Below are 14,424 nucleotides of genomic sequence, written 5' to 3'. Positions count from 1 at the left end.
ATGCTCAATTGATTTATTCAACAGAAAGTGACAAGTGAAAAGAAAATTTTTTGATATCTACTAATTTACCGATATATTATTTAAATGAACATCTTGTGCCATAAAAGTACTTTTTTATAAAGGTCATGACAAATATGTTAGAAATCATGACACTTATAAATATTGAAACTATAAACATCGAAACAAAACACAAAGTGATTTAAGTTTAAATTTGGATCGATCGGCACCAACGGTTGGTTAAGATGGAAATCTTGTTTAGATTTCTATCAAGATTTAGCGTAAGTCAGTGCATCAACTTTTTATAAGTACATACCTTATTATTTTATAAGTAGTACAAATTTATGACTTAAAAGTTTATAACCTTTAATTTTTATAAAGAGGAGATTTAAGCTTTTTAACCTAATTAGAATAAGATTCATAATATTGAATGATTAATCAACATCGATTTGAAATTCATATAGAATGGTCACGCAATACGAAATTACTATACAATGACATTACATCCATATTATTTCAATTTTGTCACTGTTGAATTAAAAACAGTTGAAAGATTATATACATAGAGATATCTGTAAATATCTTTTAAATAGAAATATATGAGAACCTTTTTTATTAAAATATGGTATAAACGTATGTGTTTCATGTCACATAATAAAAACTACTATATAAAAATATGATATCATACTTCCAAACAAAAGTTTTAATTAAATATGCTATGCATGTAGTTATTTATAAAGTTTCATATTAATTATTATGCCAAGAACATCCTTGGTTCATTGTGTTGAATTCATTTCAATTGAATAATTGAAATTCATCTTTTTTAAAATATGTAAATATATATACTAAGGGAAAAAGAGAATAAATGTAATGTATATAATGTAATGCTCATAAAGTAAAATAAATACTTCTAGAAAATTGATCTCATATATAAATATGCCAATATTTGTAATATAAATTTATAATGTAAATTATTTTTACATTTCAGAGGAAGAAAACAACAATTGAAATTTTGGAGGATCTTGATGCGGTAAAATATTTATATTCTTTTACTTGTATTTATGTTGATAACTAGATAAGTAATCGAAAATTCCTTCTTTAACAGAAAATTAAAGAGATAGAAAGATATGGATATAGTATAGAACAAAGACATAAAAAAATTATTGGAATTCTGATATTATACAGTGCGATACTTTATATTATAACAGCATTCATTTTTTACTTCTATTTCTCCCCTGCATCACTATATGATCAAATATTTTATATCATTCCACTGTTAATTTTTCCAATTTTGTAAGTATTCTAATTGTATTTATTTCCTTTACTAAATTATTCAAGAGGTATGACAAAATGTATCTCATTGTCACAGAATATTGCTTACAAAAAAGATGGTAACCTGGTATTATAAATATAAAATTTCTAAAAATCAAGATAGATTAATCTATATGCAATCTGAAAAAAAGAAAATTCTGGATGTAGTTGCAGAGATTGAAACATATAAAAAAGCTAAAGAAATTCTGTTAAAGTTTGCGCCTGATCAACTAAAAATGACTCCAGTAAGTGCATTGACTATAGTATTAATATAATTTTCTTTATTTTAACTCATTTTTCAGTTGTCTATAATATACAGGTTTATATCTCAAACAGTTAGTTATATGAAAACAGTTTGAAAAGGAAGGCAATGCATCTATTAAAAGAATCTTTCATTTTAGCCTGCAATAGAAATTCCTGAACAATCTAGTACACCACAATGTATAAAATTTGCTAGATCTCCTTTTGGGGAACTGAGGAAGCGTGTAACAATAAGTCAAAATCAAGCATTAAATGCGCAAAGCTGCGTATCTTCTAACACTGGCCCTGCCCCAGCTGGCATAACTCCTGTTCGCAATTTACCAAATACTCCTCTTCAGAGTAGTGATAAACTAGTCAATACTCCAAATCAGAATCATAGTTAGTATCCTGTGGATTACAGTTAATAACTTTTATTTTTTTATTTCATTTGTATTTTATTACCTTCTATTGTAAATTTATCAAAGCAAAATTTTACATAATAGAGTCTCCTTTATTCTATTCATCAATCTTACCACGTCCAATATTATCGCCGCAAAGGACTAATTTGGATCGAATAATTGATTATCTCATTGGGGATGGTCCATCTAATCGATATGCATTAATTTGTCGAGGTTGTGAGTTGCACAATGGAATGGCTCTCAAAGAGGAATTTGAATATTTTGGTAAATATTTGTTATAATCTGCCAGCAAGAATTATGTATAAAAATTTAATTATAATAATAAATATTCAAAATATATGTATTTTTATTTTGTAGGATTTAGATGTTGTTACTGCAATTTTTTGAATCCTGCAAGGAAACAGAAGCCATCTGCTCCAAAACTAGAACACAATATTACACTTAGTAATCCATCTTTAAACAATTCTGAACATTTATCAGCTAACACCAGTACAGAACTTTTGGAAAATGAACAAACTGAATCAAAGGATACATCTGATTTAGGTTTGAAAGGAAAATAAATACGTGATCTTACGAGTATATTTACTATGATCTTGTTGATTTAAAAAAAATAATCTGAGTCAATTATTTTTAAATTATTTTTAAATTTAGATATGAAAGCAGTTGAAAGATCTACAGAAACGTTGAAAGAGATTGAATCTGTTACTGATACTAAAGATACTGATACAGATACTAAATCAGAAAAAAATACATGTGGTAAGGAACTCAATAGAGTTAATAACAATTAAACATGTTTATAATTCAATATTTTTTCTAAAAAAAATAATTGCAATTATGTAGATTAACTAGATACTGCGGAATCGGAACGAAAAAAGGTACATAATCGTGAAGAAAGCATAGAAAAAATAGATATCGATGAATTTCCGATGAACCTTAAAAAAAATATGTAGAAGTAATTTCCATTGTAAAACTGTTATAAAATATGCGTACTACAATATGTGTACACTATAAACATATATTATAGTTTTCATTATACTATACATGGAGATATACATACATACATATAAATGTACGGATATACATACATGTAAATATTTCCCTTTTTAATAAACTTTTTATATTCTTTTTAATATTTATTCGTGTTTAATATTCTTGAAATTATTTTCGAAATGAATTCCGTAAAACGCAATGTTTTCTTTTTGGTTTGCGTAGCCAATTGCGGGTGCTGATTTAACAAAATGTCTGCTTGCGCTTTGTGTTCTTAAAAGTACAAAATTATGCTCATACGAGTACACGTGTGAATTGGTCTCAGTTTACATGGTAAAAATAGTGCTCGGTCGTCGACGGATTATCGTTCGAGGTAAATCTAACGATTTTTTCGGCATCGTTCTGTAATGATAGTAAAAGAGCGCGAATATCGAGAGACAAGTAACAAACATATCCCTTTGTGTGAATCATATCGCGTGTAATGATTTATTGTCAACGATGAACGTGCGAAATGTTTGTGCTTCGATGATTTTCACGCACGAAATTCATCGTGCTGCATAACGATATAAAACACCGTATAAAAACGCGGATAGACTGAAAATGTGTCACTCACAATTATTGGAACGCAATTAATCTTGTCACGATAGTTAAACATAAATAGCAACGGGAATTGTCGGTCGTATCTTTGCAAGTATTTTTCGACTACCTTCAGTGGGCGCCATAACAACGTCCATTTGTCTGTTACAATCATTGTGTGATAAGTGTTTATTTTCTCCATTTAATTGTTTTATATTTATTAATAACATACAATTTGTTCATCAATCTCATCGTTATTTTATCTACACTTGCGAAGTCGTTCATGTTCATTGAAAGTCATACTACAAACGAGGGTATATTAGGTGGGGCAGATTTTGTTAACCCGGTGTAATACACGTGTGGCCGACTTTTATGGAGAATGATTGTATCAATGTATAAATTATGTTAATATACAGATTCGTTCATATCGTATAAAATTATACTTTTTACAAAAAGAGTAAATGCTGACCATATATATTTTGCAATTTGTTTCAGTTTGTAATATATAATAAAAAGTGGTAAATGTATATTATTATTTATTTAATGTAATTATTTGTTACAGATCAACAAATATGCCAGAACTAACTGAACTCGACAAAGCTGCAAGCTCTGAACCTACTAAGGTCGAAGCAGCTGCAACAGGATCTGGAACTGATACAGATTCAGATGATACTATCCCGGAATTGGACGATGCAGGAGCTGGGGGTACTGTTGGTTTCCCAGGGACAACCGTCACTGGTCTTCCCATTGATATGGTTTCTAAAGCAAAACAAAGTCGAGGAGAGAAAAAAGCCAGGAAGCTTATGAGCAAATTGGGATTAAAGCCTGTATGTTAGATGAATGCAATATGCCATATATTGTTTTATATGTATGAATAAATAAATACTTGAAATTGTTTTGTTCAGGTGCAAGGAGTTAACAGAGTGACTATTCGTAAATCAAAAAATATTCTCTTTGTAATCAATAAGCCAGATGTGTTAAAGAATCCAGCTTCAGATACTTACATAGTGTTTGGCGAAGCCAAGGTAAAATTCTGGAAATAACTTGAAGTAGTATGTTAGAGAAATAATATCTCAGAGAAGGTGATGATTAGTTTTGTGTTTCGCATACTATGAATTAAAGAAATGTAGAAAAAATTCCTTGGCAGACTGATACGTTTAATAATTGTATATTTTTTCAAATATTATGGTTTTTAATTATTTAACGAAATTATTTGTTTTACAGATTGAGGATCTGAGCCAACAAGCTCAAGTAGCAGCAGCTGAGAAGTTTAAGGAACCACCGGTTATTCCAGCAACTGAAGCTGGCGGTAGTACTACGGTAAGATATCGTATTTGGTTGCTATAAAAAACTCTAACGCAACATTTCATATTTGATACTAACTTTATCTTTTAACTTTGTATTTTTAAAGGTTGTTGCACCAATACAAGAAGAATCAGAAGAAGAAGTAGACGAAACGGGTGTCGAAGAAAAAGACATTGACCTAGTAATGTGTCAAGCCAATGTGTCTCGAGGGAAGGCTATTAAAGCTCTTAAAAATAATCAGAATGATATTGTCAATGCTATTATGGTAAGTTTACAAACGGAAATACAAAATTTTATAGAACACAATTATGTGATGATTTTACCAACGGTTTCGCATTTATTTTATAATCAGATTTATAATATTGTTGAAAATCTTGGCAGACTGATTAAATCTGTGTATAAAAAAAAAACGATTTCACCTATATCATTTAAAAACTTATACTTTGTTTTTTGTCGGATTTCAGGAATTGACAATGTGATGAAGCTACTTTGCAGTAGGGTATGCTACGTCGTAGCTATCATTGTGACATCATCTTATTTTATCACTACGTCATCAGGAAAGAACATCATCCTTTTTTTCTCTCATTACACGTTGAAAGGATTAAGCTCGAATACTAAGAGGCATGGAGACCGTGATGTTTGTCTCAAAAGAATTCACATGTATATACATAATTCATATGAAAAAAAAATAAATACACTAAGGACACTATGTTGTTTGCGTGTTATTTCACAAATTTACGATATGAAATTAAAGAAAAATCGAAGTAGACTTCGTTGACATCGTTACATAACGCTGGAATCATCGGTGCGCGAAATAATGGCGCGTGAACATTATTGATTATCAGCATTGCGATGCGGTAAGACAGTCGTGATAATAAAGATTTATTTCTCACTTCTAATTTATCGACAGATGGTTAAATGTCAAAAAATTTCAGATTCGAGGAAATATGAATAGATGGCAGTGCATGACATATTCCACGAATTACAGATATTTACAACCTTTTCAAATAATTCTTCTGATCATCTAAAATATGTATGTATATGAAAATATACAATTTTAATAATTAAATATTAAATAGCGAAACTGTGAAGAAATAGCAAAGTTAAATATATTTTACCTTATCAAAATTGCAATATCCTATTTCATATAAAAAGAAAAAGTTTTTTTCTAAAAATTTCATCAAGCAAGAATAAACGATATAAGTACACACATCGAAAGTATAACTAAGGACGTCATTTTTATTTTCTTTAAACACTTGTTTCATGTATACTCCAGTTTCATCAGTCGGAGATAAGTAATGTCGGGGATGATAGCTATTCGCGATGGCTGTGCTCGACGAAAGTTTCATAAGCCGTTTCGCGCACATGTCGCGGCGCGCATCGCATCGCCGAGGGCTGGAAAAAAGCTGCGATATTAGAGCGTGGACGTGCACCATTCTCTCTATCCGGCCGGGAATCTGCTAATATTTGAGATTTCGGTCTCGTATATGACGCTACCTACGGTGACATCTGGCACGGATCTTAAGACGCTTTATTGCCGACAAGAAACGTTTGCAATATTGTCACGTAATAAAGGGACACCGCGAGGGAAACACCTGCGGGACACGAGTAATCGAATTTCCATTCGGTCGCCATTGGATCTTTCCAGCGTTGCGTAAAACGGTTATAGATCGTTTTATAAGAATGATACGCCCTACCAAATGAAAAATGGCAATCCTTTAGTAATTTTGAATTTAACTTCTTGTTTTATGATATTGTGTGGAAATTTGTGATATTTCTGGACCAAAATTGAAAAATTTGTCGTGTTTGTAGTATGAATTATAGGTTAAGGTTAACTAATAACATGGATTGATTGATCAAATAAAACCAATTTAGCGGATGTGAGAGATAGGACAACAATAATATATGTATACTACGAACTTTGTAAGTTTTAAATGTTATTGTACACAGCGCAATTATTAATTAAAATTTAGCAGCTATCCATTTAAAAGTATACGTTTATTGGATCTGACGTTACAAATATTACAAATTTTGACGTAGAATTTTCGATGTTGTCTAGTTTCCTATACTTTATGACACTTTATAACGCTAACAAAGTATAACCTTATAACACTGTGAACAGATGAAATCATTCCATGTCTCACGCGGTTACAAATTAGATTTTATAGCAGATAAATAAACATATAATATTCTACCGTAGCAAAAAAGCGAAATTCTGTAAAATTTTATGTCAATTCATGTAAATGATGAATCTTTTTATCGCTTATTTTTTATTATATAGTCGAAGAAGCTGCGAAACAAAGTGACGGATTCGACGTTTGCGAATGGAAAGACGTGTCACAGGAAGGAATAAAAGAATAGTGAAGAAGGAAAAAGAGGATTGCGATCAAAGAGAGGAAGGGTAGAAGTGGTTGGCAGCCGATCCGTCTCCGACATGTCTGATTGTTCCCTTAACGATCGGCTGACAGCGAAGACGTATGTCGGTGCCATCAGATAATGCGACCGGCGTTGATGTGTACGCGGCCCATGGTACGCGTAAGCGTTTTGTAAACGCTTCGCACGTCTCCATGGTGGCGTTTGTTCAGCGACATCTTCATAACGTTCTGGACAAAAAGACTGTCATGTCGCGTCGCGTCGTTGCGTCATGGCCCATGAACATCGATTCAATCGATCCAAAAATTCTCGTATCTGATGTTCCACCTTTTTATCTTTTTAATTATTCAACGTTCATCATCAATATTCTTATTGAACAAATTTTTTTAAGTTCTTTAAGATTTATTTGATCTTGGTCGAATAATATGAAATAATATGAAAATCTTTAGGTTACAGGTTCGTGTTTGACGGAAAAGAGCAATTTTGAGACACGTTTTATTCCATACTGATGACGAGAAAAATCGAATGGTGTAACTTTTATGGAAATTTAATAAGAAGACGATTATTTAATTACGTCCTTCTAGCCTGTTCTTGATCACTTTTTTAAAAATAAGTTAAGTAAGTTATTCAAGCACCGGTATAATTGTACTTTTTTCTAACTTGTAATTTAACTTGATTTTTTAATATTTTACTTATATTATATTATTTATTTATATTATATAATCTATTCGTAGTCTATTTCATATTTTATATCTTGTTCGACCGTTCGCGGAGAGACGCGATCTCGAGGAAGCGCGTGAACAGGAGTCGTAAATTCTCGTTACGATTATACAATCGGCGCCACGAAATGATCGATCCCCTATTTCATTTAGGATAATAGAGGTGGTTAAATTGATTATAACACTGAGTTAACAAATTACAATTTACACTTTATTTCAACAACTTGTAGACATATAGGTTAAACAGATGACTGATCTAAAGTAGATATAGACAGTGAAGAGATGTTGACTGATCTGAAGATGATGAATCAGTGAAGTTCGATGACGATGCTGTCGCAGAGGAAAACTATTGCTGGTCGCCCCACCACCGGTTGCGTGCGGGTGGAAATGACCGTCGAATATGGGAAAAAGCCGACTTTCTCATTTTTTACCTGATGGAGCAATAGCCATAAGGAACCTCTTGAGTTGAAGGTGTTTTATACCAATTAACGGCCTTAACGGTAAAATTGAAAAGCTTAGGTTTATGACAGTTCCTTACGATTATTACGGTCCGACTAATTATATTTGCACAGCGAGTGGTCGCGTTGACCGAGGGATGAATTCTGTTTGATGTAAAGAGTCACCGGACGTAACATATCTACTATTCTGATACTTCGTTTCGAGTATGAAGAAATTGTTTGCAATTATTTAGTGCGCTGCACAGAAACATACTTTTTACATGCCGTGATGGAACGGAAGATCGAAATGGTACAGAAAATATTACAAAATAGAAGCAATGTATCGAGAAATATTAGTTTGTCCGAAAAGTGTCTTTTTTTCATAGACACGTCTTTTACAACGATGCATCTTTATAGAAACATGAAACCTGCTCTGTCGAATGTTGTGATCTATATCTTTATAGAACAAAATGGATCGTACGTAATTCGATAACATAATATAAAATGGAAAATGTTGTGCATCCATTATTTCCTTATAAAATGAAAGAAACTTTTCGAACGACCTAATACATTGCCTCGTAGATTGGAAGCTAATCTTTGCAGAGCCTCGGATACTCGTAGTCTTCCAAAGCGCACAAAGATAAGCCGCGTTTCTTGTACTTCTGCAACACCACGCTGCTTCATCGCTACTATATCAAAAGAACGTTCGAGTAAAATTGTCTCCTACTCGCTTGCCTCGTTAACTAAATAAAAATTCATTGATGCTGAAACGTGATCACATACTACGAAAGGTTAAAGTTAAGTCTTAAACTATCTAGAATCGTTAATCTTCAGAAATCGAATACACGTGTAATAGATGGTCGTTTTTAAAGTGGTTTCCAGTTTTTCTGGATACTAATAGGCGTTCTATTATACGATTAAGTTACCTAAATGCTGCACGCGAATTCATTTGCAATGATGCACGGTTCCAGTCGATGAACCCTTGTTGAACTTTCTGTTCGTGTACAGTGTTCACGCGCCATCGTCGTGTTTAACAAGCCGTTGACGAGTCGTATGAACACGTTTCCCTTCGACGAGCGTGCACGTGTTCCTTGGGATCCTGGTGCTGGCGTGCGAGTTTGACGCACCACTTTTAAAACGGATTGACGCGCGTCGGTTTCCCGCTAATGGCAGGGTTCGCATAAACGCACAGACACAGCGCGATAAGGCCAATTTGACGGATCGTTTCGCGTAGCCAACGAGCTGCCACCATATTGTTTGTCTGTGAATATGAGACGATATGACGAATCCAAATAGACGGCCGAGAAATGGAAAGTTAGAATTTTCTGACGGTTGTTGTCGTGTGAAGACATCGGAAATTAATCGCGCGTTATGCAATCAGATTATGTCCTTTGCGAAATGTCAAAGTACCAGAAGTATCGCGTATTAAGGAAAAAAGTAACTGTAAAACCAGCTTAAGATTTTTCATACTCGTACAAATACAAGGTGCAAGAGATAAAATCAGATTTAGCAGTATGTAAGCAAAAAACAGTTCAAATCTATAAAAATTAGCGTTAAAATTTCATTCTATCGTATCCAGAGTTTGATTTTTCAACAAGAATAAATAATGTCTTCTATGTTCTTCTTTTTTATAGTGAAAACTATCTATTTTTCTGGAAGAAGGAAAGGATGTTTCAAACACGGCATACTTCGTTCCTTAAACCCTTTGCACTCCGAAATTTGTTTCAATTTCGTTAGCAGCAGCTCCCAACGTTTTTAAGTGTTTTATTTGAAATTTACTTTAACTAAAAAATAGGACAATTTAAATAAATAAGGTAAGAAAGAAATTCACTTAAATACCAGTTTTATTCACGCTATTGTTGTATTTTGTAATTTTTAAGTGTATGATATATCTTGAAACAATTTCCAGGACGCAATCCTGCTTTTCCTTCGCACGTTTCGGACTCGACAAAGGAGCTCCTGAGCTAAAAACTAATGTCGAGTCACACTCGACATAGGAGTGCAAGCGTTAATACAAAGGTAATTCGTGTTAATATGTAGAAATATATAATGCAAGGATATAAAAGATCAGAGATACAGTGTATTAATGCGATAAATAATATAAATTCTATCCGACGCTATCCGACAATCTTCCATTTATCTAACAAACTTCCATAACTTTTTCATTGAAGCACACGTGACAACAAATGCACGCACGTAGCCTAACAATCATGCACATCGGATACCCGTGAAAGTGCAAGTTACAAACTCAAAAGAAGAACGAAGAAAGTGGAACAGGGGCTCGAGCAGAGAAGAAAAGATCCATCGAGCCATGTGGCAGGCGCAAACGGTGTGAGTAATGGCGTCGACCAATCGCTTCCAGCTCTTAAAACACGAACGCACCTCTTATCCCACTCTCCCTTCCTTTTTTCTTCTTTCTCTTCCTTTTGCATCTCTTTATAGGTACGTCTTTCCTCTTTCGTTTAACCGATGAGACGCGTATAATAACGAGCGAGCTATCATCAACGGGATCATTATCATCGATCGATCCACGGCCTTCGCGTTCCCCCTTCTTCTTCACCCTCTTTTTTGTCTCTCTTTCGCTACCTTTCTTTCGTTCCTCTTTCCTTATCGTCGATACAGGATAAACGCATATGTAGAGAGGAAACAGGCGAACGGCCACGCACACACAGCATGGCAGAAGGAGTTTAATCACAAAATTATAGCGACCGCGTAACCTCGGTGTCCATGAAGACGTAATATTTTTCGGCCGGTACGAAACGATTGTTTACAGCCATCGGGTATCTTCAGCGAGGGTCTGGTGATTTCGCGGCCACGAAAAACGAACGAGCACGCGTGGCGTTGGCCGATTTTCTGCGCCCTCTTCGCTCGACCCTCTGGGCCAGATGCTCGGCGCGCTCGAATTAAGCAATGAAATTATCGTACGCGCCGCACCACGGCTTCGCTCCATATTTACTGCGCCTCGAAAACGCTCGATAAATATTAATACCGATCCCGACAGAGATTGAAACCGCCGCGAACACTTGGATCGCCTCTCGTTCCCTATTATCGTTACTGTGTGTTCGCTTCGTATCGTGTTCCTTCGCCTGTGTGTTCCTCAAGCGTGGTACGAATGCGCGTTGAAATTGATAAGCAAGAAGGAAGAAGATACCGACTGTTCTCGATTAGAGTAAGTATAGTTCTAGATATCAATATGATATGTATCAATATGATACAGTGGAATTTTGTTGTACGAGTTTTGTTTAACGGAATGCTATTTTATGTATTGTAATACTCGAGTAATTATCGTTGCGTAATCGTGCGCGTTTGTTAAGCTCTTTCATCTCTGTCTATGCGTTTTTACAAAGCCAATGATCGATATGTATGAATTGTAATGTATGTATATGTATGTATATCGATATGTATGTATGTATGTATGTATTTGATGTATGAATTGTAAATGTGAGTTGAAGCTTGGACGTTCAAAATTGTTTGTGTGAATTTTCACGTAAAAATATCCACGCAATTGGCATTAGGAGCGGTTTTCTATAGAAACCTAGAAGAGAATTCAATTGTCCGCATGTTTAAACAGATTCCTTTAGGCTGAGATCACTTATCCGAACGTGAACTTGTGTGAAAGTAGCGTGGAAGATCAGTGAACTGCTACTATTCTACGAACTGTCTGTTCTTCAATGGGTTTAGATAAATGGAATACCATCTTAGCTGCAGAATATCGAACGATACTGTGATTACAATATAAACGAAGAAATAAATCATTTTAATCACTATGGTTTACACCGAAGTACTAGGAACAAATGGGATTTTTAACGAAGGTTTCACGCGACTCAACTTCTTATTTAGAAACTTGCAATCCGAAATGCATTACGGTTGTGGGGTACTTAGTTTTGGACCGAGAACGTTTCGTTGCGCTTAATTCGATCGTTACACGCGAACGTTCCATTGCCGTGGTCTTAATTGCGTTATTGAATAAAGTTCTTTGTGAAAACGGGGACAACTGGCGGGTACAAGGAGGTAAGAAGCATCGGTAGGACTTCGCATAAATGGCTACCAACGATTTACTGCTAATACTTTAATCGTGCTTTCTTAATAACAAGAACATTTCAACCAGACCATTTTCAAAACCATTTTATTCAACTTTATACCATATACAAGAAAACAATATCAGAGAACGTATTTTATTTACCAACTTCCCTTTTTAACACATTATGGTCTCTATTATAGGCATCCCAATTTTGTACTATGGTCCTTTGAATTTTCGTTTTAAAATTTCACCGTTGTTTTAACAAGCAACGTTGTTTTAGCATGCTTATACTTAACCATTCCGTACTCGATGTTATGTATATTTTTATAGATTATTAGTTAACTAAATGATAAAAGTATCTGTTTTTAATGAAACTAATTTTAAATTTTAGCGCGTTGTGTGTTCTTTGCAAAACCGCTCGAAAAAGTGTTTCTACCATCAACAATTAAGAGAAAATAATTTTGTTCGCAGTCTAAAAGAGTCTTTCAAGTGTTTTTAATTTAAAACTAACCCAGATTTAAACCATTTCTCACAAATAGGAAAAACACGATTAAGCGATTGAAATGATCCATTTTAGAACGGCTCAAAGAATACAGTAGGATTGAAAAAAGTATAGAATTAAGAACGGAAAAAATATTATACTATATTGTACTATATACATATATATAAAGCGTTTTGAAGGACAAAACAGGAGCAAAAAATATGAAAGAAGTTTCTGTATCTGTAACAACAACGTCTCAAATTGACCAATGGCTGGACTTCCGTGGATCGAACTCATCAAAAATCTGTCGGTAAGCAGCCGTTTCCTGGTGAGAAACGAGCCGCTGAAACCGCAAACGGTCGTCAGAAATATCGGTTTCCGTTCTCTGGAAGATTTCCCAAACGTTGCTTCAAGAAATATCCTGAATCCATCGGTCGACCAGCAGTAAAGCATAGAATGGGCGTGGAATTAGCGATCCGGCGCAAATGGTGGTGCTTCAATGATCCGGACGTAGCTTGCTTCTTCGCCGGATTATCCCAGAAGTAGCTGTTTTCGCTGGTAATATGGCGACGTCGTGCAAGAACAATAACTTCTCCGATCAGCAGAAACCGCTCCACGCTCTCCCGTCTTGATATTAACGTTGTCCAGCATCGAGAATTTCTTCTTTCGCGGTGTTTACTCCGAACTGGATGATCGATGACCCTGGAATGAAGAAAGTTGCCACGATTATCCTCTTTCGCTGTTCAGTTCCGTTCATATTATTCTGTGAATCGACGTTTCTTTCGTTTCCTTGGCTCGGGAAATCGCGTTCATTCGCGATGAAATTATAACTATAGAGAAATTATAACTATAATTATAGCTATTATTCTTTTATGATCATAGAGAATTCTTTAATTTTTTGAAATATCGTTTCCTGTATTTGTTGGATGTTCCAAGGCTCCTTGTTTAATATAGTAGCGTATTGATTGGCAACTAAGTGATTGCGTATTTTAAATAAGGAGAAAAATTCAAAATTTTTGCGTAAAAATATAACTTTATTCAATTAGGTATTGTTCGTTTTTGTCGATGACCTTTTGGCATCTTTCGGGCAGTGTCATAGTTCCATGTTCATAAAACTTCTGATTTTTGCCAGCAAAACTGAATTAAATGTGATTTTACATCATCAGCGTCATTAAAAATTATACCATTTAAGGAGTTCTGCATGGAACGAAATAAATGGTAATCTGAAGGCGCAAAGTCAAGGCTATATGTTGGATATGATAACACACCCCAACCTAAGTTCCAATAATTTTTGGCGAGTGACCAAAGATGTGTAGGGCTTTGCATTATCATGCTGGAAAACAACAGTCTTACGATTTGCCAATTCTGGCCGCTTTTCTTCAACTGCATCGCTCAGTTTGGCGAGTTGTTGAACGTATACGTTTGAATTAATCGTTTGGTTTCTTGGTAAAGGTTCAAAGTACAGAATTCCCTTATAATCCCACCAAACTGACAGCATAATCTTTTCTTGATGAATCTCAGCTTTTGATGTCGTCTGGGCTGGTTCATCTTGCATCAG

The 14,424-nt window shown here is 34.4% G+C and overlaps 1 protein-coding gene and 1 long non-coding RNA gene across 4 annotated transcripts; one reads left to right on the top strand and one right to left on the bottom strand.

Annotated features, from left to right (window-relative positions):
* The first annotated feature begins 150 nt into the window (after positions 1–150).
* Positions 151–5,544, top strand: LOC117164633 (nascent polypeptide associated complex protein alpha subunit). Of its 3 annotated transcripts, XM_033347789.2 has the most exons (13): positions 151–278; positions 986–1,027; positions 1,103–1,290; positions 1,367–1,553; positions 1,710–1,947; positions 2,052–2,231; positions 2,325–2,510; positions 2,619–2,699; positions 4,089–4,357; positions 4,436–4,555; positions 4,755–4,850; positions 4,942–5,100; positions 5,300–5,544. In XM_033347789.2, the coding sequence occupies exons 1-13, from the start codon at positions 243–245 to the stop codon at positions 5,312–5,314; spliced, it is 1,797 nt and encodes a 598-aa protein (XP_033203680.1). In that variant the 5' UTR covers positions 151–242; the 3' UTR covers positions 5,315–5,544. The 3 variants fall into 3 exon arrangements, with proteins under 3 accessions (XP_033203680.1, XP_033203678.1, XP_076475956.1); XM_033347787.2 differs by lacking the exons at positions 151–278; positions 986–1,027; positions 1,103–1,290; ... (3 more) ...; positions 2,325–2,510; positions 2,619–2,699 and adding an exon at positions 3,205–3,327 and having other exon boundaries at positions 4,093–4,357; XM_076619841.1 differs by lacking the exons at positions 151–278; positions 986–1,027; positions 1,103–1,290; ... (3 more) ...; positions 2,325–2,510; positions 2,619–2,699 and adding an exon at positions 3,413–3,641 and having other exon boundaries at positions 4,093–4,357.
* LOC143302902 (uncharacterized) lies at positions 1,575–2,222 on the bottom strand. The gene is made up of 2 exons (XR_013058766.1): positions 2,082–2,222; positions 1,575–1,956 (listed from the first exon to the last, which is right to left on the bottom strand). It is a non-coding gene; the product is annotated as an uncharacterized LOC143302902 (long non-coding RNA).
* Positions 5,545–14,424: the final 8,880 nt, after the last annotated feature.

This window comes from Bombus vancouverensis, chromosome 7, assembly GCF_051014615.1.
Source record: "Bombus vancouverensis nearcticus chromosome 7, iyBomVanc1_principal, whole genome shotgun sequence".
Lineage (NCBI taxonomy): Eukaryota > Metazoa > Arthropoda > Insecta > Hymenoptera > Apidae > Bombus > Bombus vancouverensis.
This window is presented reverse-complemented; position numbering and strand designations above follow the sequence as displayed.